Source organism: Microplitis demolitor, chromosome 2, assembly GCF_026212275.2.
Source record: "Microplitis demolitor isolate Queensland-Clemson2020A chromosome 2, iyMicDemo2.1a, whole genome shotgun sequence".
Taxonomy (NCBI): domain Eukaryota; kingdom Metazoa; phylum Arthropoda; class Insecta; order Hymenoptera; family Braconidae; genus Microplitis; species Microplitis demolitor.
The window spans coordinates 20,356,442-20,379,446 of record NC_068546.1 but is presented as its reverse complement, the minus strand read 5'-3'; the positions used below and the strand labels follow the sequence as shown (position 1 = coordinate 20,379,446).

Sequence of the window (23,005 nt, the reverse complement as noted above, 5' to 3'; positions counted from 1 at the left end):
GCAGAAATTTAAAAATACCTCAAGCGCCATCTGCTGGAAATGATTAAACTCGGGTTCATCGATAAAAAAGAAATAAATTTATAAATTCATAACAAAAAGATAATTGAGATCCAAACAAACAAATGTTAAAAAATTAATTTTTCAAACATGATGTCCGATGAGAAAATTAATTCGTAAGTTAATTATTTAATACTGTAGTGTAATTACTATTTATTCATTAAAAGAAATATTTATTATAAAAATAGTGCCTGAGAGGTTAATTCTAGATTTTGTAGTTTATAGTCATTAATTTCTAACAATGAGTTTTTATTATTTACAGCATGACAGAAAAATTGGACGAAATTGTTCCAGTTATTTCTAATGAAAAATTGCAGGAAGTTTCAGAAGATGCTGATAAAATGAAATTAAAAATTGATGAAAATAATGATAAAGCAAATAGACTTAATAGCAATGGTAATGCCAACGACAACCCCAATTGCTACTGGTAAAATTATGATTTTCTTTTTTTTTTTCTCTTAATACGAACGTTATTTGTTGCTGCAATATTTCATTGTTTAAAAAACACTTTTTGTTTTTAGCGGGAAAGATCGAAATCTAAATATTGCTGAACTTTTATGTGCCGGCTGTTCAAAATGGTTCCATGAATCTTGCGTTGGCTATCAATTAGGAAAACTCGTACCATTTATGATGAATTATGTGTTCATGTGCAAAAATTGTTCATCAAGTGGACTTGAAAGTTTTAAAAAAATTCAAGCACGTAAGTAATAAGTATAACAGTCAACCATATATTTATTAAACTTTTTAATCAAATGATTGTGAATGTAGCAGCCCTGATTAATGAAAATGATTTACTCAATGATGAATGTATATCTAGATAGTATTCAAATTTAATAGTTTTGAATAATTTTTTCTCGATCGTAAAAAGGCCCAGATAGTGAACACGAGGCTGAAATTAAAAATTATAATTAGGCTGACTAATACAATAATTTTATATATAATATAAACTTTGAAAATTAGTGTTTGAAATTATAATGCAGAGCCTGAGTGTCAACATTACGAATTTTAACATTCCTAACAATAAATTTTATAGGACGAGTCATAAATTTAAGTTTAATTTACGATTTTTAAAATTCAAATATTAGTTTTTCCTGCATAGACAAATTTTAATGTTTATCCTATAATTATTTACGTTTCAATTATGAAGTAAAGAATTACTATTTAAAATAATAGCATTTACTGATCACTTTATCATTTTATTATTTGTCGTTTCTCAATTTGTATAGTATTTTTTTCCATGTAACTATTGAAATTTTTGAATTTTCGCTATGAGGATTGTAAATTTAAAAAAAGGAAGTTAATGGTTTCGCTCCGATTTTCAAAAATTGAGTTTTTATCAGATCTCAACGTTTTCAAATCCTAAGAAGCTATTCTGACTATATAATTGTATTAAATTAAAGGAAATTTTATGTAGAAAAGGGTAGAAAGACGGACTTTTTGATTATTTTGAGTTTGAACCCACGCTCTCAACACGCTCTGGTACTTTATGACCTAGATGAACCTTTTACACCGCTATTTCCGGATGGCCAGGTGTATGTGTGTGTGTAAACTTTTTTTATCCGACTATAACTTTAAAACGAATCAACCGATTTGAACGCTTTTGGCGGGAATCGAAAGAGCTCACCAAGGCTTGAAATTCCATAGATTTTGGAATCAATTGATCGAGTAGTTTACAAATTGGACAAAAAACATAACTTAAAAAAAATTTCCGTTGCATAACTCTTCGGGGGGTTGGTCCACTTTTTTTTTTTTTTTATAAAAATTAAAAATTTATTTTTATTTCTTTTAGAATTTCCTCAAATGTGTGTAACAGCAATAGCAAATCTCTCACAGCTTGCTCAAAAAGATCCTGAACAAAGAATGCTATTTCACAAAGACAGAGATATAATACCATTTATCGAGTGTCATTGGGAAAGTATGACAACAATGTCACGACGTGTAACTCAATCCTGGCATGGAACAGTACGTATATTATACCTATTTAACATCATGAAAAACAATACTTTTACAATTGCATGATTAAATAATAAATGTTATTAAAATGTTGTCTATTAGATTCATAAAACATTGTTAAAAGATGTTGGTACCCTTTTTACAATGGATGAAAATAATACAGATGGGCAATTATTCGGGTTAACAACGCCGGACTTAGTATTAATCAAACCAAACTACGAGGCGATGATTAAAGGCGGACAGATCAAAATTACCGAGATGGGAATACAACACATTGGTAAGTTCAGCCAAGAATTTCTCAATAATCTAAAAATTATCATTATGTTATAGATAAAATTAGTTTATGACCGAATCTTTGATATAACAATAACTGTTTCACATTACAAGTTCATTAGTTTTTTTTCAATACAAATAAATTATCGCCTATCTTATCAGTCAAAGTTATATATATATATATATGCATTTATATAAATAGAAAATTATAATATGCTATAGAAATGACTAATATTTTAAGATCTATTCATAATGTATTTAGTCATGTACAAAGACGGTACGTAACTCTGATTGCCTTAATATCGTCTATTAAAAAAAAATAATTAATAAATTATATAAAATTTCCAATATTAATTTAAGTAAAATAAGTATCTAAGAGGTGGCTGTATCGTCTTTGTGAATAATCATTTTTAAAGATTTAATTGATGGATATTTTATCAAATGTTGCAATAATTAGTAATTTTTATTTTTTATTCAGAAATTATATAATACTGATGATAAAATTCTTAATCTTGTTATTTAATAAAAACTGTATACATAATCTTCGACTTAACCCGGAAGGAAAAGACACTTCTTTTTCTAATAGAGAAGTCAATTTTTTGGATTGATTGAGAATTTTAATTTTAAAAAATTTATCAGAAAGACATTCGGAAAAAAGCCAGATTGATTTTTTTTAATAACTCCAGAACTCCAAGTGAATTTGGATTGAAATAAAATCCTTAATCATCCCGAATTTACTCGCAATTTTTTACAGTGTATTAAAAGATACAACTGCAGAAATAAATTTTTTTTGATGTTTTAGAAAATTTTCAAAATTAACAAATAATTTGAAAACCCGTTTGAAAAATAATAAATTTAATAATCATATTTATCGCTTTTATAAACAAATGAACTTAGCTGATTATTTTCATGAATACGCGCGATTATTAATGCATATATGCATTACTATCTGTAGATAGTAACAAATGATAATTTTCAGCGCCAGTAAACCCTGGGATACGTGGCCGTAATGCAAAACGTAAGTTTCCGGGAGAAGGTACAGGAGCTGGTCCAGGAAAAAAAGGACGTGGTTCTGATTTATCAACACCAAAACTACCCGCCCATGGATATCCACTAGAACACCCTTTCAACAAAGATGGATATAGATATATCTTAGCAGAACCAGATCCCCACGCTCCTTTCCGACAAGTAATTACTTTAAGGAATAATATATAATTAAGTTGTAACTACTGTATATATCCTCTTCTCGGTTCCTTTCTATTATAACATTAAATTCGCTCTCAAAAAAATAATATAGTTACTGATTAAGCAGCTAAAAATTTTTAATTATCATTTGCTGCTCATTAATTAAAATTATAACGAGTAACACGGAATGGTGTAAAAAAAGTAGATAACACGGTGTTAAAATTACACCGATGGATAATTTTTGACGGTGTAAATTTAATATAATTTTATAGGAATTCGATGAAAGTAGCGATTGGGCTGGAAAACCAATTCCTGGGTGGCTTTATCGAGCTCTAAGTCCCAGTATCGTTTTGTTGGCTCTTCATGATCGCGCACCGCAAATGAAAGTTTCTGAAGATCGTCTGGCGGCAACTGGAGACAAGGGTTACTGTATGGTACGAAGTACACATTCTGTAAGTCGTGGTACTTGGTATTGGGAAGCTACTATTGAAGAAATGCCTGAAGGATCTGCTACAAGATTAGGCTGGGGACAAGAGTATGCTAATTTACAAGCTCCTCTAGGATATGACAAATTTGGTTACTCTTGGAGGTCAAGGTATTTTTAAAAATAGTAATTAAACTATATTATTGATATTAAAAATAAGAAATAAACTATTATGTCTAAAATACTTACTATAGTGTCAATAATTGAGACTTTTAGACGAAAATAAATTGAAGTTGCTACAACAGCAATTGTAGTTGAAGTTACTGCAAGTTGGAGTAAAGAAAGTCCAACCCCAACTTGGAATAAACTCGACTACGTGTAGTAATGTCAGTACTCATTATGTAGTATCCTTTACTACATATTGGAATACTTGCTACTACAATATTTTACTACAATATTGTGTTTAGACAAACTATAATTATTTTTTCGTGTATCTTTCCTAAAATTATAATAATTAAAATAGTTATTGTAATCATTTTTTTTTTTTTTTTTTTCTATAGAAAAGGCACAAAATTTTATGAAAGCCGGGGAAAACACTACAGTTCAGGATATGGGGAAGGAGATACTTTAGGTTTTTTAATTATTTTACCAGATACATATGATACTTCTCACATACCTAATCCCTATAAAGACAGAGTAAGTATTACATTATACATACTATATAATTTTATCAAATTGTTTGTATTGATAACGCCGGTCGTTTTCTTTTGAAAATAAACTAATTTGTTGCATAAAAAATTATAACAGATTTTAAATCCTGACATAGATTATTTTTGTAGGAATAAAAATACATGATCTCGAGTTCGATTTGCATTTTGAATTATAGAAAAATTAGTTGCTACATTTATATAATTAATTGTTGTCAGCTGCAGGTTTGAAAATAGATTGTCACAAACCAAAACGTTGTCTATATTAATAGTATATATTATACACGTAGGGTGGAAAATAAGAGTGCACAAGATTATTTAATAGGGACCATTATCCATAATTATGTTACAGCAAATAAAAAAATTTAAAGAAATAATGATAGATGATTTATAAATTATTTTTTTTCTCTTAACATACAATTTATCAAAAACTTTACGGAAATGACACCCACTTTTAGATCAAATATCATTATATTTTATTATGAATATTTTTTTTTTATGAGTAGATCGTTTACTTTGTTTTTTCGACAACATTTAGTTATAAATAAATGAGGAGTAAAAAATAAAATTAAAATCAAAATTCAATATACGCTTAGACTTCTTAAAATAAAATTAAAATCAAAATTCAATATACGCTTCGACTTCTTAAAACGCAGGTGATAAATAGAAAAAATATTAATATGTAGATAAATAGAAAAAATAATTGTCGTTGCACACCTCAATCGCAAAGCGACTGGCTCTATCACTGACTTTAAGTCCTCTCTACATTCTTTATAGTACACCAAAGTTGTTAAAAGTATATACTATTTTAAAGGACATTTATTAAGGAACATTTGGTTGATTCATAATGAGATTAATTTCAAAAAATATGCTAGTTTAATGATGAGAACTAAAATGAGTCGAGGTGTGCTCTTTTAGATTTTCCAACATTTTTTTTTTAAGAATAAAATTTTGTTTGTATATTTCTAATAAAAATTTGTGTTTCATTTAGCCCCTTGTGAAATTCAAGAGTCATTTGTATTATGAAGAAAAAGATCAAGTGCCAGAAGCATTGAAAGCACTTAAACCACTTGAAGGCAGTAAAATAGTGTTTTATAAAAATGGTGAATGTCAAGGAGATGCTTTTATCGACATATGCAGAGGAGCTTATTATCCAACTCTGTCAATACACAAAAATGCAACAGTGTCTGTAAATTTTGGTCCTAATTTCAAACATCCACCTCAAAATATTAATTTTAGAGGAGTAATTACTTTATATTTTTTATTTAATTTATTTAATTATGCTGTCAAAATAATATTAATGTATAATAACTTTGAATTTTCAGATGTATGACAAAGCTGAAGAAACAATGATTGAACAATCAATGGCTGATATACTTTATTTAAATGAAAACGACGGAAAGTTAAGATTAGATACATTTACATTATGACATTAATGATTTTTTCAGTTCTATTATATTATTTTTCGCATTATTATTAATGTAAGTATATAAAGAAAAAATAATACCAGCATAATGAACGTGTAATTACAATATTAAATAAAGTATTTATAAGTAATGACATCTTAAAGTTTTATAATCGGTGTATAATTAAATTTTTACAACAAAGTAAATTCCAATGGAAAAAAAATTAATAAAATATCCAATCAATATTACTGTGCATAATTATTGAATAAATAGCCCGAGAATGGATCCAACTTTAATTTTTCTCATAACATCAGTGATTTAAGTCTTGAAAAGCAGAAAATTCATCGGGGACTGATCAAATGGATGCTTGTTTGTAACCTAACGTTAACAGATGCTCGTGAGGCTGTGGTTTGATACCACGCGCTATGAGGATTTTTGATTATACCTTCAATTAATGTCTACCCTTAGTCACTTGATTATATTTTTCGATTCAGAGTGTCGTCTGGGGAGAAAGTAGGGGCGTCCGCAGTGCGGACCTAAAATAAGTGAGGAAACGGTTTCCCGTAAAACGGAAGTGGACTTCGATACCGTTACATTAATTAATTATTGAATAATTAGTGACCTGATGGGGTAAATAAAGTACATGATTACAATTATGGGCATAATTTATACATACAGTAGAACCTCGTTATAAGACTATTGGTTTCTCTCTCAAACTATCGCGATATCTGGTTTATAAAATAGACAGAATGATACTTATAACGAGGTCCGACTATACATTTTTTATAGAATATTCCTTACAGCAGTCAATCAAAAAAATCATAATTTATATTGACTTAAAATAAATTTTATTGACAAAAGCATCGTATGTACAACAATCGAAGTTAAAAAATTTTTCTATATACTTGATGATTATTTTCCAAATCCTCCTCTACATGTTGGACTAGGTGAAACTGTTTTAACACTTTCTTCCCACTGAGCTGGAGTTTTCGCCTTAAAAATTAAGTAAAATAATATTTAAAACTATACTTGTGTAATTATGTTTATTAATGCACAGTAAAAAAATATTTCGTCAATGTATAAAAAAAAAATTATGGAAAACGGATGATCCTAAGGGTCACCCCCAAAAGTTCCGGCTGTTTTCGAGCTCAAAAAATGGTTGGGACAAAGAGATTACATTTTACTGAAGAAAGGTAGTTTTTGCCTTCTTGTTTGATAGAGCTTCTTCAGGCTTAGGTTTGATTAAGTTTATAAACAAATCGGTTGCACGAATTTCAAATCATGCAACAAAAACCACAAAAAAATGTTCTTTTTTCATTTTAATTTTTTACTGTGCAAGTGCAATAAAAATAATATTTACGACAATTGATAATGCATGAACGCCGGTTTTTAATTCAGTTTCTAATAATTCATTGACCATTCGATGACGCTAAAAATTGATTTTTAAATAAAAGAGTTAATAAAAAAAATGTATTTATAATTGATTAGAAATTTGATTAAAATATGATAATTACCTTAATCAGAGGTTCATTTTGAAATTTATCTGAAACTACTAAAACTTTGAAATGAGTCTCTGAGCCTTTAGGTACATTATGCATGTATGACTCATTTAAAATTTCTAAATACGATGGCTCTAATCCTTTTTCCAATTTAGTTCTGATTGAATTTTCTATTGGTTTTTCACTTAATAAACTCATATTTTTTTTTATTTGGTGATAAATGCTACATAAATCTTTACAAAAATGTGTCATCGTAGTAAATTTTATTCAAATTTTAAAAGAAAAGAAAAGAGTGTGAATGTAGCTGACAATTTTTAATTTTTAAAATTAAAAAAAAAGTTACTTAAATTTGAATCGAATAAAATTTAAAAAATGCGCATTGATAGAACTTTAAAATCAGTATGTGCATTTTTTTTGAATTTTATGTTTTTGATTTTTTGATTCGTTTAATTGTAATTCAAAATTTGTCTTATCTGCTACATTCACACTGAAAAAAGTAAAATACAAGAATTATTATATAGTAAAAACAACTATCATTGCTTACTTTTATTTTGTAAGTAAACTCTTTTAATCATTTGATTTAAAGAAGTTACTGATATATCAATAGTTTAATTATTTGTAAAATTATAATTGAAGAACGCGACAATCAGCTGACAAAATAGTTAACAAATGAGTATGTGTATATTTTTATTATTTTTTTTTTTAACAATAATACTTTACAACGCCACGGTGCGAATGGAAGACAAAAGAAATAAAATTAAACTGTCGATAGTGTAGAATTTTTCAAATTGTTAATCATGGATGGGTTTTTTATTACAAATTCAGCGCAAGCGCATCCGCCATGTTTTAAAGATGGCAATTCAAAAATTTTGGACTCTATACAAATTGCTGAGCACACATACACTGATATTGCTCACAGCCCTGCTTAAAAAATCCGATGGATTCTTATAGGTGTATAGATAAGACCCTATACTTAACTATAGCACTTCTCATAGAACTCATCCATTCTCATAAAATCTGTATGGGAATTTATGAAAATCTATTTTATGAGAATCTATTTATGAGAAGTCAACTTGCGATTATGCCTATCATAGTTACTTTAGCTTGAAATTGACAATAATTTAACAATTCAAATTGCCAGAATTTGCTAACAATTTGACAGCAAAAGTAAAGAACAATTAGCGGTTAATTTTTCTTCCATTTAGAAGTAACTTTTTACTAGAAAAAAACCCTAATAAAAGTTTCCTTAAATTTCCTCAAATGTCCGTCAATTTCTGGCTTTTCCCTTTTTGATGACAATTTGTAACAACTTTAGAAGTAAATTTGCATTCTGATTTTTTTTTTAAATCTTGTGTCAGTGCCCTAATTAAAATTTTCCCGCCTGCACTTGACCCTCTCGCGCATGTTCAAAAGAATGTTTCCCGCGCATGCGTTTAAATTGGAAAATTGAACCGACAGTTGGCAGCAGTGTCTCAGTAGTCGTGTGGGTGCAGTCCGCGCTCGAGGCGCACGTTCGCCTTACTCAGCTGTTATTAATTATTTAACAATAAATACATGGACAAAATAATCGACATATTATTTATTTACTTTAAAAGTAAATCAAATGTTATTTTAATATCAGTATGAAACTGGGTGTACCGCGTAGTAAAGCTTACGGTTTAAAACCAGGGCTCATTGCGCGTAAATTATTCATTGTCTGACAGCGTCTGTTACTCTTATTTTTTATCTTGTTATTAACGTGCTGTTAAACTTTTTTTTTATTGTTATTATTCTCATACATTTCACTACGCCATCGTGTCTTACTCTATCAAAATTATCAACTCGTTATCAAAAGTTATTAAAAATAACCCGTTTTTTAAATCCCGCTGCTAAGAAAAAAAAAAACAAGAAGTGGCCACGAGGATTAACGAGGTATTTTGTCACCCCTTCTCTTTTATAAATCTACTCATTAATACATATATTGACAAATATATAAAACATATATTTATATAAAGTAATTAAAATTAAAATAAATAGTAAATTAACCTGCATTAAATATGATCCTGAAGTTAGCGTCAATTAACAATTTGTTTTTTTTTTTTTTATTAATTAAAAAAAAAAATACACATGTAGGAAATTAAAAAAACTACAAGTGCAATTTTTTAAAATATTTTTTTTTACAATTTATCGTTTTTTAAAAAATTATAAGACGGCTAACTTCAGTATCATAAATAAATTATGCTACTGAAGTTAGCTGACGTCTATTCAATTTTGAATTTTTTTAAAATCAACAAAAAAAAAATTGTTGAAAAATTGCACTTGGAGTTTTTTTAATTTTCTACATGTGCATTTTTTGAGTTTTTTTTTTTTCTTAATTAAATCATTGAAAACAAAATTTGTAAATTTATTTTTATTGTCTGCTAACTTCAGGATCTTAAATAAATTTATACTTTCATAATATTTATAATTATAATAATAATAAATTACTATTGTATTAATGAGTTTAATTTAAAATTTAAAAATAATCTACTGTAATTATTTATCAACTTTATTACAGAATCATCAAGATATTTGATAAATAAATAGTGACTTAGTTACTATTTAATAGAACGTTTTACTGATAGACAGACATTTAAAATACAGAGTTACGCTTCAGCATTTTTTTTTTTTTTGTTTTTTATTCTTAGTTGCCAATTGGTTGTTGCTTATACAAGGCGTGTTCTTTTATATATTTAATAATATTAAATATACATATATTAACTAAATGATTTAACATAAAATAGTAATTATAAATTTTCCATCGACAACAAACAATATTTAATTAATAACTCCATTTAAATAGCAGTGATACATATTTATTTATTAAAAAATATTTCAAAGTCTAAAGTCTATGGATAAAAATATTTAACGTAGGCGACAGTTAATTCAATAAATTATCAATAATATAAAAAGTTATGCGTAAATAAATATATTGAATATTTATTTAAGTGACAGGAAATGCAGACTGAGTTGATGTACCGAAAACCAATGATTACAACACGAGGAATGTCTACATTAAATCACAACATGAGTGTCCATCGTCTCAAGAGAGATTCTAAAGATTCACGTGAAACAATTCACTCTGGACATTTTATGGTTTCGGACTTTGAAGCTGAAGCTCAGGATGATGAAGATGAACTCGCTGTACCTGTACCTGAAGAAGAGGCTGTGAGAAATACTATTATAGCACCTGTTGGTCTCGCGTTAGGTAAATCTATTGCCAACTCATTGATGGATAAAACTTCACAACAGCTGAGCATTGAGACTTCTTTGAATAAATTATTCCAGTGCATGTCGTTAGCTTACAGGTGAGAAAATATTTATTTAAATAAATACTCTAACTGTTACCCGTTTCACTGAATATTCTGTAGTAAAATGACTAGATATTTTTTTTTTATTGATATCAAAGTCCTCGCATTAATCGCTCGAGATATTCGTAAATATTTTTACTCTCCTGCACTTTTCTATGGGAAAAAATTGTAATTGGTAACAGGAAATAAATACAGGAAACTTTACTTTAAAATAATAAGCGTGGGTCAAAATCATGATACTTAAATTAGCCGACAATAATTTTTGAATTTTTCTTTAAAACAATAAATTAAAAAAAAAAAAATATTTTTAAAAATTGCACCCATAGTTTTTTGAATTTTCTACACGTGCATATTTTTAATTTTTTTTTTTTAATTAAATTGTTGGAAAAAAATTAAAAAATTTTTAATTGTATGCTAACTTCAGAATCATAAAAAATCGGTCCTGCTTCGGAGATAAGCCGGAAGAAAAAAATAATTTTTTTTTTAGTACCGTATATATTTTCATATGCATTAAGTAAAAAACAGTTATTATAAAAATACAAACACTTCTTTATATATTTGTATAGATTCATTTTATTTTATTTATAACACAAGATTCGACAATAATTTTTTTTCGATTTTGATAATAAAAAAATTTATATTTTTAAATTATCATTCGGACTTTGGTCTAATCTAAATAAATCGTGACTTTAAATAAAACTTCATTTAAATTTAAAAATTGAAGTTAAACATTTATTAATTAATTTATATTTATTTTAAATATTTGATTAGATGAAAGTTTGATAAGGAGAGGGAAGTTCTACAACCACGTGTTGCTTCAAATATACTTACGTAATTATTCGTCCACGGTCAATGAACGCGATACTTTTTTATTTTTATTTATATATATATTTTTTAAATACTGCCCATATTTATTTTTTTCGCTGTTGTTTTTTTCTCTTTAAAATGATTATAAAATAAGAAGGAGAGTAGACTTAGTGGCGTAATGCATTTGATAATACACGATTGAATTTAATGAGTAGAGAGAACGTTAAGAACTTTAACATCAACATTACAATTGAAACCAAGTGACGTTATTACGTCTTTTAAATTTTACATATATATTTAATACATCAATGGTATTTACTTTTAAATTATTTTTATATTTATCTATTTACACTTTTTAAATTCATTTATTTATAAAAAAAAAATTATATATATTTTTTCACACTGACAATTTATTTTGAAAACACAGACGTCAGTTAATTAAAAGTTATTTATTTTAATTATCTATTATAATAACAATTAATAAGTTAATTAAAATACATGACGTAACAAATTATTTATTAATAACAAGTATAAATATTTTTAATAATTAATATCAAGTAATTTAGACCACGTGCTGTAACAAACAATTCAATGAGTGATGTCATAACTCGTACGCACAAAAAATACGCATGTGGTCAATAGTAATTTTATCATTTAAACTAACTTATGTTTATTTTTTTCATTAAAAGTTTATTAAATCGGTTGTAATGTTTTTGAAATTAAAAAAAAATAATTATGAGTATTTTAGTACAAGGGATTAATATTTATCAAGATACAAGGTCAACATTTGTCACGTCATTAGATAGTTAAGTTAAATAGATTTATCGATAAAGAACGAAATCAAGCCTCCAGTCCACGCCTTCATATTTTTTTTTTTTTTTTTTTTTTTTTTTTTTTTTAATTATTATTGAGACATTAGAGACATTGACCCAATGACACGATAGTAATTCTCGGTAATAAAATATCCTTGTTTTTGTTTATTATATGAATTAATAACTTATGTAATAAATTAAATAAGATTTAATATTTTAAGTTTCGTTAAATTAATTGACGTATTTTATTAATTTAAAGTGAAGTAATCCATAGTTTTTCCTTTTTCTTTTTCATTTTTTAAAATTTAATTTTATTAGGTACGACTTACATTAGTTATCATGACAAACAATTTTATCTGATGATAAGAAGTTATCGGACGACGCGACTAAAATTAATTATATAAATCTTAGGAGCTAAACATTAAGTATAGATTTTAAATACTAAGATGCAATTAACAAGAATATAAATTAATTTAGTAATTATGCTTTAAGGAAAGTACTTTCAAAAAATGGATTTTGTAGATTAAAGGCGACGTTTTTTTGATAAGAAAATATTTATCGATTAGTCATTTTTTATTTTTTTATTAAATATTATGTTTGAAAAAAATTTTAATTTGAAATTAATTGTATTTTTTTTTTTTAATTTCCATCTAGAAATTTAAAAAAAAAATAATCAATTAATTTAAAATAAGGCGCGGGAAATTTAAGTGAACATTCACTGTCGCGGGGTGAAAGGAAAGCCGCAGTGACGTGATATTTTGCAATAAGTAATAAATTTAATATAAACCAACAAATGTCAATTTTTTTTTTATAAGATTCAAAATTTTAAAAAATTTATCGATTTTTCCAAAGATCAATAAATTAGATTTTTAATTATAAAATTAATTTAAATAATTAATTTCTAATTACTAAAACCAATTAAAGAAAAAAAGTTTTCCGTTAATCTTATATTTAGTATCATATATATATCATTACTTTATAAAAATATATGAAGATAATTTATAAGAAACATTAATACGTAATAAAAAATTTTATTGACGTCTATTTGTTAAGTACAGATAAAAAAGAATGAATAAATTTTAATTACAAACAGATAAAGACAATAATATTGATGACTAAAATTGAATTTTAAAAAAGTTACCATCAATTAATTGCATCATTTTCAAATAATCAGCAATTAATAGTAAAAAAAAATCTTAAAATCGACTGAGACTGCGGGCCAGTCCTAAAACTTCCCGCTATTTTTGAGCTCAAGAGCTTGAAAATACTATTGTTAATACATTTTTGAGCTCTTCAAGCTCAAAAATAGTAATGTCGAAAATTCAATCAATAATCAAGGACAAAAAAAATAATTAAGTAAATCATTGTTTTTTTTTATTTTATATCAGCAATATTTTTGGAAATAATGAACCGATTTTGGTATTCAAAGTAATATTTGACACTGTCTCTTAACCACTGATGTTCAAACAAAAACTTTTATCAATTAGCTCAACGATTTGAATTTTATTAGAAAAAAAAAAAAACCTTTGTCTTAATTCTTTAGACAACGGTTTCTCTAAAACTATTGAACCGATTTTGATGGTTGAGGTGGCATTCGACGCGGCTTATAAAGTTTAAAAGCTGACTAGATTTCGGAACCAATCTATCGAGTACATTAAAAGCTATAAAAAAAAAAAAAAACATTTTTGAAAAAACTTTATTTTTAAAATATCTCCGAACGTACCGTACCGTTTTTTTTTTTTCAAATTGTTGAAATTAATGAGCCACTTGAAACGCCCTCAAAAAGTCAAATCGGTTCATCCGTTCAAAAATTCCAGAATATTTACATATATATTGTAAGCTTAGAAAAAATTGTAAGCTTACTATAGTACTAATCTTTTTTACCATAAAATATTAAAATGCATGTATCTCACGAACAGTGCACTTTAGCAATATGAATGTTATGAGCAATTTTGTAGAGGACAAAATTTCCTAAAAAATGGATCCTATGCATATTTTTCGTAAGATGAGCCGTTTCTTTACTATAAACAAAAATAAATTAAAAAAGTGAAAAATTGACTTCGGAGCTGATACAATCGACATGGATCGAGTTAAACCAAAACCGTTTTAAACACTTTTGAAAAGCAACAATTACTTTACAAATAAAAACTGATTTCAAAACGATAGCTCAAAACCGGGCTAATTAAAGTTATTTAAAAGAAAAGTTATTCGATTTACATGCTTTTTAAATTGGAAAACTTTGATGCTCGAGAGGAAGTACTTGAAATTAAAATTAAAAGCTGAAATTTTCAGGGAATTTTTATGTCAACATAAATAACAAAATTTTCTTGTGTCCGCTAAAAAAAAAAATGTTTGTTGCAAATGCACCCTAATAAATATACGTACATACTCTCGAAAATCAACTTGAAATTAGTCTGAAAAAATTTCAATTTTCTTAGCGGGAAATTCAAAAAGTGTAATCTTTTCTTTATAAATAGATTATCGATTAAAATTACTGATCAAATTATCTCTGCTATTCGATTATTGAATAATCAGTAGACAAATAACGACAATGATAAATTGTTAAGTTGAATAACAAACATGAATACAAATCTAAATAATTAAAAATGGAAATTGTTTCAGACAGAAGTTAACATCACCCAAGTGGAATCGTTTCAAAGGAATACGTCTGAGATGGAAAGACAAGATAAGATTGAACAACGTAATCTGGAGATGTTGGCATATGCAGTGTAATTAATAATAATAATAATAATAATAATAATAAAAATAATAATAATAATAACCAGTTTAATCCATAATAATTGGATCAACTAGTATTACACTAAAAATATATATATATAAATATATGTATAACAAAAAATAAAAATTTGACAAGTATTAAAAATGAACGGGTTTAAAGATAAGACAATAAAACGATGAATTATATCTTTAATTTTTTTTTAGTTTACAAATACAAGTTATAAAATGCCAATAAAAATAAAACACGCAACAAACGCGTGTTAAATTCCCCTCTTTTTAAATAATAATATTAATAATCTATCATTTAATTCCTAACTTAAACTTTCTTTAATCAGTTTACATCGCGATATCTTACAAACAATTTCGTAAGCTTTAAATTAACAAGTTATTTTCATCATCAGACACTTAATAATAATAACATTAATAATTGTAATTTAAAAAATAATTATTAATGTAAATACAATAAAGTAATTAGACGGTTGTTAATTTTTGTTTACCAAAAAAAATATAAATATGTTTATTATTTATTTATTTAAATAGAGGCCGAGAATTCGATTAATTATTTTTAGTAATTAAAATAAAGTATTATTATAATATTGATTATAAAAAAAATTAATTGATGAAATTTTAAATTAATGAAATAAAAATTAATTGTTGCAGTTATATTGAAGCAAAATACTTTGGTGTGTCAATTTGCATCACCTCTGGATGTTGATACTCATAATAAACCTGAAGTAAGTTTTGTATGATAGATAACATTTATAATGACAGTACAGACGTTCTCAATTAAAAGAAACCCTACATAGATATCATGTTCTAATTATAACGTGTCTGGCTTCGTAAAGTTTCTTCACATTTTACAATCACTTATCATAATAAAAAATCAGTGGATGTATTGTTTTTTTTATTTGTTATTATTATTTGTACATATATATTTTATCAGGCTGTGGTGCTTGAAGGCAAATATTGGAAGCGAAAACTTGCTGCTGTTACTGCTGAGTACAAAAAATGGCGAATGTTTTACCGAAACAAAATATTGGGATGGACCAACAAGGATGGCATGGTAATATTTTTATTTGGTAATTTTCCAGGCTTACAATTAATTCAAAAAAATTAAGGCGGTTTAATTTAAATTGTTTTGAGTAATTACTAAAAAATTTATGACTTTTAATTAAGTCTACATATATTTTTAGTGATGAATTAATGCACTGTAAAAAATTTGCGGAGTGGATGGTTAGGGATTTATTTAATCACCTTGGAGTAAAAATTACTCCGAGAAGTATATTTTAATATTGAAACTCTGCATCGGAGTAAATGTAGACGTAAATAAAATCCAAGTCACTATTGAAAAAAAAAAAAAATTCCCTATTTATTCCGTATGCGGAGTAATTTTTGTAAATACTCCGAAACTTCAAGTGATGGAGTAAATTCGAATTTAAATAAAATCCAGATCATTCTGAAATTATTCCGCTGAAAAAAGAAATTCCCGATTTACTCCGTATACGGAGTGATTTTTTTTAAAAGTTCTGAGACTCCATATGATGGAATAAATGCGGAGTGGATGACTGCGTATTTATTTTATGTCCTTGGAGTAAAATTCACTCTGGAGAGTTAATTTAAATATTAAAACTTCGTATGAGAGTGAAAGCGGATTTAAATAAAATCGGAGTCACTCATCTGGAAAAACAAACTGTGGATTTACTCCGTATGATTTTTTCTAAAACTCCAGAACTCTGACAGAGTAAATACTGAGCGGACGTCTGTGTATTTATTTAATGTTCTCGGAGCAAAATTTACTCTAATTCGAAAGAAAATTGACTTCTTGGACGAAATTTATTTTAACATAAAAACTCGGAATTAAAATGAATGCAGATTTAAATAAAATCCAGACTTCGCTAAAAAAATAAACTCCTTATTTATCCTGTGTATGTAGTTTTTTCCCAAACTCCGGAACTCCGAGTGAATTTGAATTTAAATAAAATCCGTAATCACTCCAAATTACTCCCGATTTTCTACAGTGTAAACTTGATTTTTAAAAAATATCAAAAGTAAACAAATAAAATAAATAATGAAAAGTAGCTGTAATTTATAGTTTAATAAATTATTGCCTCAGCTTTGAAATTAATGTCTTAAGTAAGTTTGAATAATTTATTTCAATAACTGAATAAATATGATAATCTACCGAAGAAATATTATTTAAATTTAAAGCTGCATTATTTACAATAATTAATTTTTTTTTTTAATAACTGGCAATTTTTCATGGTCGAGGAAAAAATTGCAAAATGACATGATTATCATATTAATACTATTAATCATAAATATATAATTAATCATACCTTTGATTAATTGACGTCTACTGACCGTAAGCAAATTAAACCGGTCATTTTTTAAATTTACCAGGAATTCCATTCCTATAATAATTATAATTAAAAATTGTAACGAAATAATTTTTTTACCCTCACTCCATTTAATTAATCAGAGGAGAAAAAATTTTTTAAGAATTTGACACTCGAATAAAAATAATTTAAATTATAGATAATTAATTAATTATTTTTTTTAGTTGGAATCAATGGATATGTTAGATTGGGACACCGGTGTAATGAATTCATCGTCTTGTTTTCCTGGGAGTATGATGAACTCTCATGGAAATGCAAGTGGTATGCAAGGCCCGGATAGTATGATGGTCGATGAAGATTACATGGAATTAATGACAGACACTTTATTCTCAACGATAAGTTCTAACCAGCCCATATATTTTCCTGATCCCCGTGAAATCGGTAAATCAATAAAAAAACAAAAATCAAAAATAAAATTTAAAAATGCATAAATTTTTAGCCAGAGGTGCAAGTCTAGCGGACTTCATCCAACCAAGTCTCGGCCCACTCCAGCCCAACCTCGATGACTTCATGGATACTCTGGAGCCTCTGCAAGAATTTTTAAATTCAAAACTCCCGCCAGTTCCCGAGGAGGAAGATATATTTCGCAGTGGGACACTCAACAGCAATTACTCCGACTTAGATTTAATGGCATCTATGAATCAAGTCAATCAATTATCTGAAGCATCAAATGACGTGTCAGTTCAACAGCAATCACTACGTCAAGACCAAAATGACATGCAAGCTCTCCAGTACACAGCTAAAATTTATACTCAGCCACAAGACTCTTATCGCAACAACATGATTGACACTTACACACCGCGTCAATCATACGAAAATCAAATTAAAGAAAAAACACCACGTGGTAGATCAGTGAATCGCAACCGCGTTATCCAGCAGCCCCAAGCATTCAATCAAAATCCTCAAGTTATTTATCAACCCCAATCCCGCGGTTACAATTCAGACCTGCAGCCCCTGCACCTCAATACCAGCAACCAAGTACCCATGAATTTGAATTCAAATCAAATGACAATTGACAACGTCAATCTCGTAACTAATTTCTCTCTCTCCCAAGATTCCCAGCCGCAACAACGAGTGTTACGTCCATTGCCACAAATGTCCGACCCCTTCAAACTAGTGCCTCAACAAAATTATAAATTACCCACCGCCACATCTCTACCATCATCGTCATCATCTTCATCTTCGTCATCCTCAACATCAACGTCATCTTTATCATCGTCCCAGTCATACAATCAGTACAAATATAAACTAAATAATACAAAAGTAGCACAACCAGTAACAGTTACCGTGTCATCATCAAATCCATCGCAGTCGCACATTTTACTTCAGTGTAAGCCATCAGGATTAGACTTGTCCACATCAATACAGCAAACTAAAATCGTACCACGTCCATCCAGCAGTACGTCGTCTGTAAATACAGAAAAAGAAGACATATTTGCGGTACCTAAATATCAAATGAAAGCGCGAAGTCGTTCGCGCAGTAGCTCAGCGTTATCAGTAACGCGGAATCATCCAGCGCCTTTAGTATCAGCAGTAAGTGATCCAGCGTTGAATTTAAATAATAATGTCCTTCTTGCCCACTTGTTGACTAATAATACAACTGGATTGTATACTGTGACAAGTGGCCCGGAAAAAATAATTACGACTGTCGCAAATCAGCAGACTATGAGCAGTAATTCGGGTATCAAAAATATACTTCCGGTTAATATGCTACCGAGTAATGCTGGGCAAGTTGGTAGCACGAGTGTAAGTCATCTGACAAATCATGTGGGTGTTGGTGGTGTGCAAACGTTGAGTTCAAATCCTGGACAGTCGACGATACAGCGTGTAAATTCAACAGTTATGCTAACAAACCAAAGTCCGAGTCCGAGTCATCAGCAAGTTCAAGTGCCGAGTCATCAGCAGAATAGTCCAGGTTCCCCTAATGACTCTAGTGCGCACAGTCCTCAAGCACTGAGTATAAGTCCTCTTCACAGTCCTATGAGCATCGGGAGCCCGCTGTCACCGTCGAGGATTTACGTCAAAGGTGAATCTAGCGAACGCGGAACGTACAAAGAGTCGCGACGAGTTGGACACATTCATGCTGAACAAAAACGTAGATATAATATTAAAACTGGGTTTGATACGCTGCATAGTTTGATACCGCAACTGAATCAGAATCCTAATGCCAAATTAAGCAAGGCCGCGATGCTGCAAAAGGGTGCGGAGTACATCAGGCAGTTAAGGACTGAGAGAAATCAATTGAAAGAAGAAATGGATAATTTGAGAAAGGAAATTGATGCACTTAACACTTCTATAAGGTAAATATTACACGTTACAGGTGACATAAAACTGTACCCTAGCAAAAGGTAACTTTCTAAAGGCATAATGGCATACAAATTTTTTTTGATCAAAAATTATGATACCCGGAATTGGTACCAAGAATTATAAAAGCGCGATTTTTTTTTTTTATCAAATGATATATTTTTTAAGTGAAAATTGTTGAATAAAATAATTTTACTTATTTTTAATTTTTTTTACGCCTTTGAGATTTTTGGTATCAACCCCGGGAACTTAAAAGAAAATTCATTACTATAAAAAAAAAAAAAAAATTGGAAATGTCTTTTATCAAAATTTTGAAAAATATTCAAAATAAAAATTAAAAAAATTTTTTTTACAGTAATAGTCAGTCGCAGTTACCAGCCACGGGTGCACCTGTATCCCGACAAAGGACTAATAAAATGAGGGAAATGTATGATGATTATGTACGCAAGCGTACGCAAGAAAATTGGAAATTTTGGATCGTTAGTATTTGGATTTTCAAATTTAAATTAAATTATTTTTATGTTAGTTTGAGAATAAATTTATGATTTTTTGAATTCAGTTCAGCAAGTTGTTGGAGCCTTTGTTGATATCGTTTAATGGCTCCGTTTCAACCTCGAGTATAAGTGATCTCTGTAGAAGTACGGTCATGTGGGCTGACCAATACTGCGCACTTGTAGATCTTAGACCAGGTATTTAAACTTTAACTACAATTACAACCTTTGTAATTTAAGTAATTACTACAATTAAGGGCATTCTCAGATAATACCCCCCCCCACACTTTTCAAAAATATTTAATAATTAATTGTCATGTCAGCTTTAAAGTTTTATTAATTAACTTCAAAAAAATAAAAGCATTAATTAAAAAAAAGATAACGCAGTTACAATTTTCCCGCGATATAGATTTTTTAAAAAATTACTCACAGTTGACATCAATTAGAAGTCAAACGGAATTTGAAAAATAAACTTCAACTGAATCTTCACGTCAATTTTATAATCCGAATTTTGAAATTTTGTAGGCTCAAATTTCTTTGCCAAATTTCGTTTTACATAATTGATGTCAATTGTAAGTGATTTTTTTTTTTTTATCAATCACTTATGACTAGGGACAAAACATTTGCTTTAATTTTGAATTTAATGGTTTAATTTTTTGATATTACTGCGAAAATATTGGTCTTATAAAAAAAGTTTTTAAACAAAAGTTGTAGGAAATTTAATTTAAAAAAAAAAATGTCTCCTATGATTTTAGTATTCGACCAATATTTCCACCGCAATTCTAAAATTAAGATTTACAATTAATGATTCAAATTTTTTACAATTATGAAAATCTTAATTTTGAAATTACGGCTTTCTTATTAGTCCTATCGAAAAATTATAAGAGTTATTTTTTTTATAGAATCAAATTTCGAACAACTTTTATTTCAAAAATTTTTTTATATGACCAATATTTCCACCGCAATGTCAAAAATTTGACAGCATCAATTGTTATTTTTTAATCAAAGCCAAAATCCTGGCTCTACTTATGACAGTTGTCATTGAATTTACTTTTAAAATTGAGGGGGGGGGGCTTAGTGTTGAAAAAATTAATTAATAACAATGATTTTTTTTTTAGCTGTATTAAATTCATTGAGGTATCTCTGTACTGCAACAGACATACTTTCAGATCCTGAACGATTACCTGAAGAAGCTCTGGCAGCTGTTAATCGTACAGATAAACAAAAATCAACGCAGTAATAAACATGACTGTCATGTTTATTAATAATAATTAATACTAAATAAATATTATTGTTTTATTTTATTTTATTTTTTTTTTATGTTTAATAGAAAGTTCTAAGACCGTTAATCTGAAGCTAAAAAAAGTTATGGCACAAATTTATTGTTGAAAAAAACCTGTGCAATTTTACGTTCTTATTTGTTACGTCACAATTATAAAATAACACTGACATAATTAATATTTCTAACGTGTAAAACGTTAATTGAGAAGTTTTTAAATTGAAAATTTATAATTTTATTTTGTTTAATTTCCTCTATAAATTTTATTTTTAAACTTCTCAATAGTCAATTAAAGTTAATTAATGTTGTTGTTTTTGTTCTTTTTTTTATGTAAAGGTACAAATTATAATCAAAAGTATGGAATGATAAATAATTGATAAATTGTATTTTTCTGGCCATTACTTGCCGACTATAGGCTTCTTTATTTTTTAAAATTATGGCAATTATTTAAAATTCCATACTTTGAACAAAAAAAAAATAAATATATATATAAATAAAGTAAAAGACCCAATTATTGGCACTTATTTTTATTATTTACTTCTTTTTTCATACTTTTATTAAATATTTTGAATATTTATATAAAAAATGGACTTTTAATTTATAATACAAAAAATTGGACAAAAAAAAATTTATTTTACGTCCATAGAGATTACGATATGCTAATAATTAATTATCTAAAATACTCCTCTATATTTAATTAAAAATTTTAATTATTAATTAAAATAATGAACTTAAAAAAAAAAAAAAAACAACAGGAATCGGGATCTCAACAATTAACATCAAAATTTTTAAAGATATTTTTGTATGTAAAATTTTTATCTAAACCCCAATTAAATTTATTTATTAATGAGAAGTAAAAATATATCTTATTAGAGTCGATAATTGGAACCTTTACTTTACAGATACTTATGTAAATTATAAAATTTATCTATTATTATTATTAATATTAAAAAAAAATGTACCTATAAGATAAAAAAAAAAAGTTATAAATATTTTTTATACCAATCGGCACTTAACGTTTTAAAAAAACGTCGAAAAATATAATACTTATTTAAAAGTAATTCTATTATTACGAAAAAAAATTTATAGACTTGTAAAAAATAACAAGCGGATGTTAAAAAAAATTTTGCTATCAAATTTACATTAATTAAAAATTGTAAAAACTAAACAAAAAATATAAACAAATTAATAAACAGTTTGTTATTAAAATGATGCATAAATTAATAAAATTGACATTATTTTATTTTATTTATTTATTTATATATATATATATATATGTATAAAAAAATTTATTATTAATTATTTAACCTAACGAGGATGGATTTTTTACTTTTAACAATTCGT

General features: G+C 27.4%; 3 protein-coding genes across 4 annotated transcripts; 2 read left to right on the top strand and 1 right to left on the bottom strand.

Annotated features, from left to right (window-relative positions):
* The first annotated feature begins 54 nt into the window (after positions 1-54).
* On the top strand, positions 55-6,217 carry LOC103575150 (set1/Ash2 histone methyltransferase complex subunit ASH2). The gene is made up of 10 exons (XM_008554814.2): positions 55-173; positions 320-484; positions 579-757; positions 1,847-2,019; positions 2,113-2,287; positions 3,263-3,471; positions 3,741-4,063; positions 4,453-4,588; positions 5,591-5,842; positions 5,925-6,217. The coding sequence occupies exons 1-10, from the start codon at positions 148-150 to the stop codon at positions 6,027-6,029; spliced, it is 1,743 nt and encodes a 580-aa protein (XP_008553036.1). The 5' UTR covers positions 55-147; the 3' UTR covers positions 6,030-6,217.
* Positions 6,218-6,830: 613 nt separating this feature from the next.
* On the bottom strand, positions 6,831-8,232 carry LOC103575151 (bolA-like protein DDB_G0274169). Its single transcript, XM_008554815.1, has 4 exons — positions 8,049-8,232; positions 7,520-7,737; positions 7,366-7,434; positions 6,831-6,998 (listed from the first exon to the last, which is right to left on the bottom strand). Exons 1-4 carry the CDS (start codon positions 8,077-8,079, stop codon positions 6,918-6,920), a joined length of 399 nt encoding a protein of 132 aa, XP_008553037.1. The 5' UTR covers positions 8,080-8,232; the 3' UTR covers positions 6,831-6,917.
* Positions 8,233-8,992: 760 nt separating this feature from the next.
* Positions 8,993-22,904, top strand: LOC103575152 (MLX-interacting protein). 2 transcript variants are annotated; one of them, XM_053736970.1, is made up of 10 exons: positions 8,993-9,415; positions 10,472-10,830; positions 15,075-15,181; positions 15,852-15,925; positions 16,135-16,254; positions 17,752-17,968; positions 18,027-19,887; positions 20,247-20,370; positions 20,451-20,580; positions 21,501-22,904. In XM_053736970.1, the coding sequence occupies exons 2-10, from the start codon at positions 10,481-10,483 to the stop codon at positions 21,620-21,622; spliced, it is 3,105 nt and encodes a 1,034-aa protein (XP_053592945.1). In that variant the 5' UTR covers positions 8,993-9,415; positions 10,472-10,480; the 3' UTR covers positions 21,623-22,904. The 2 variants fall into 2 exon arrangements, with proteins under 2 accessions (XP_053592945.1, XP_053592946.1); XM_053736971.1 differs by lacking the exon at positions 8,993-9,415 and adding an exon at positions 10,179-10,392.
* The last annotated feature ends 101 nt before the right edge of the window (positions 22,905-23,005 follow it).

What these genes read in the sequence shown, in the direction of transcription:
- LOC103575151 (XM_008554815.1), bottom strand. Translation starts at nt 8,079, where the DNA reads ATGATTAAAAGAGTTTACTTACAAAATAAAA. An exon ending in AGTTTACTTACAAAATAAAA is followed by an intron (nt 7,738 to 8,048) that starts GTAAGCAATGAT and finishes ATTTTTGTAAAG; the next exon opens with ATTTATGTAGCATTTATCAC. An exon ending in AAAATGAACCTCTGATTAAG is followed by an intron (nt 7,435 to 7,519) that starts GTAATTATCATA and finishes ATCAATTTTTAG; the next exon opens with CGTCATCGAATGGTCAATGA.
- LOC103575152 (XM_053736970.1), top strand. Translation starts at nt 10,481, where the DNA reads ATGCAGACTGAGTTGATGTACCGAAAACCAATGATTACAACACGAGGA. An exon ending in ATACTCATAATAAACCTGAA is followed by an intron (nt 15,926 to 16,134) that starts GTAAGTTTTGTA and finishes ATATTTTATCAG; the next exon opens with GCTGTGGTGCTTGAAGGCAA. An exon ending in GGACCAACAAGGATGGCATG is followed by an intron (nt 16,255 to 17,751) that starts GTAATATTTTTA and finishes TATTTTTTTTAG; the next exon opens with TTGGAATCAATGGATATGTT.
- LOC103575150 (XM_008554814.2), top strand. Translation starts at nt 148, where the DNA reads ATGATGTCCGATGAGAAAATTAATTC. An exon ending in CTCAATCCTGGCATGGAACA is followed by an intron (nt 2,020 to 2,112) that starts GTACGTATATTA and finishes GTTGTCTATTAG; the next exon opens with ATTCATAAAACATTGTTAAA. An exon ending in GGTTACTCTTGGAGGTCAAG is followed by an intron (nt 4,064 to 4,452) that starts GTATTTTTAAAA and finishes TTTTTTCTATAG; the next exon opens with AAAAGGCACAAAATTTTATG.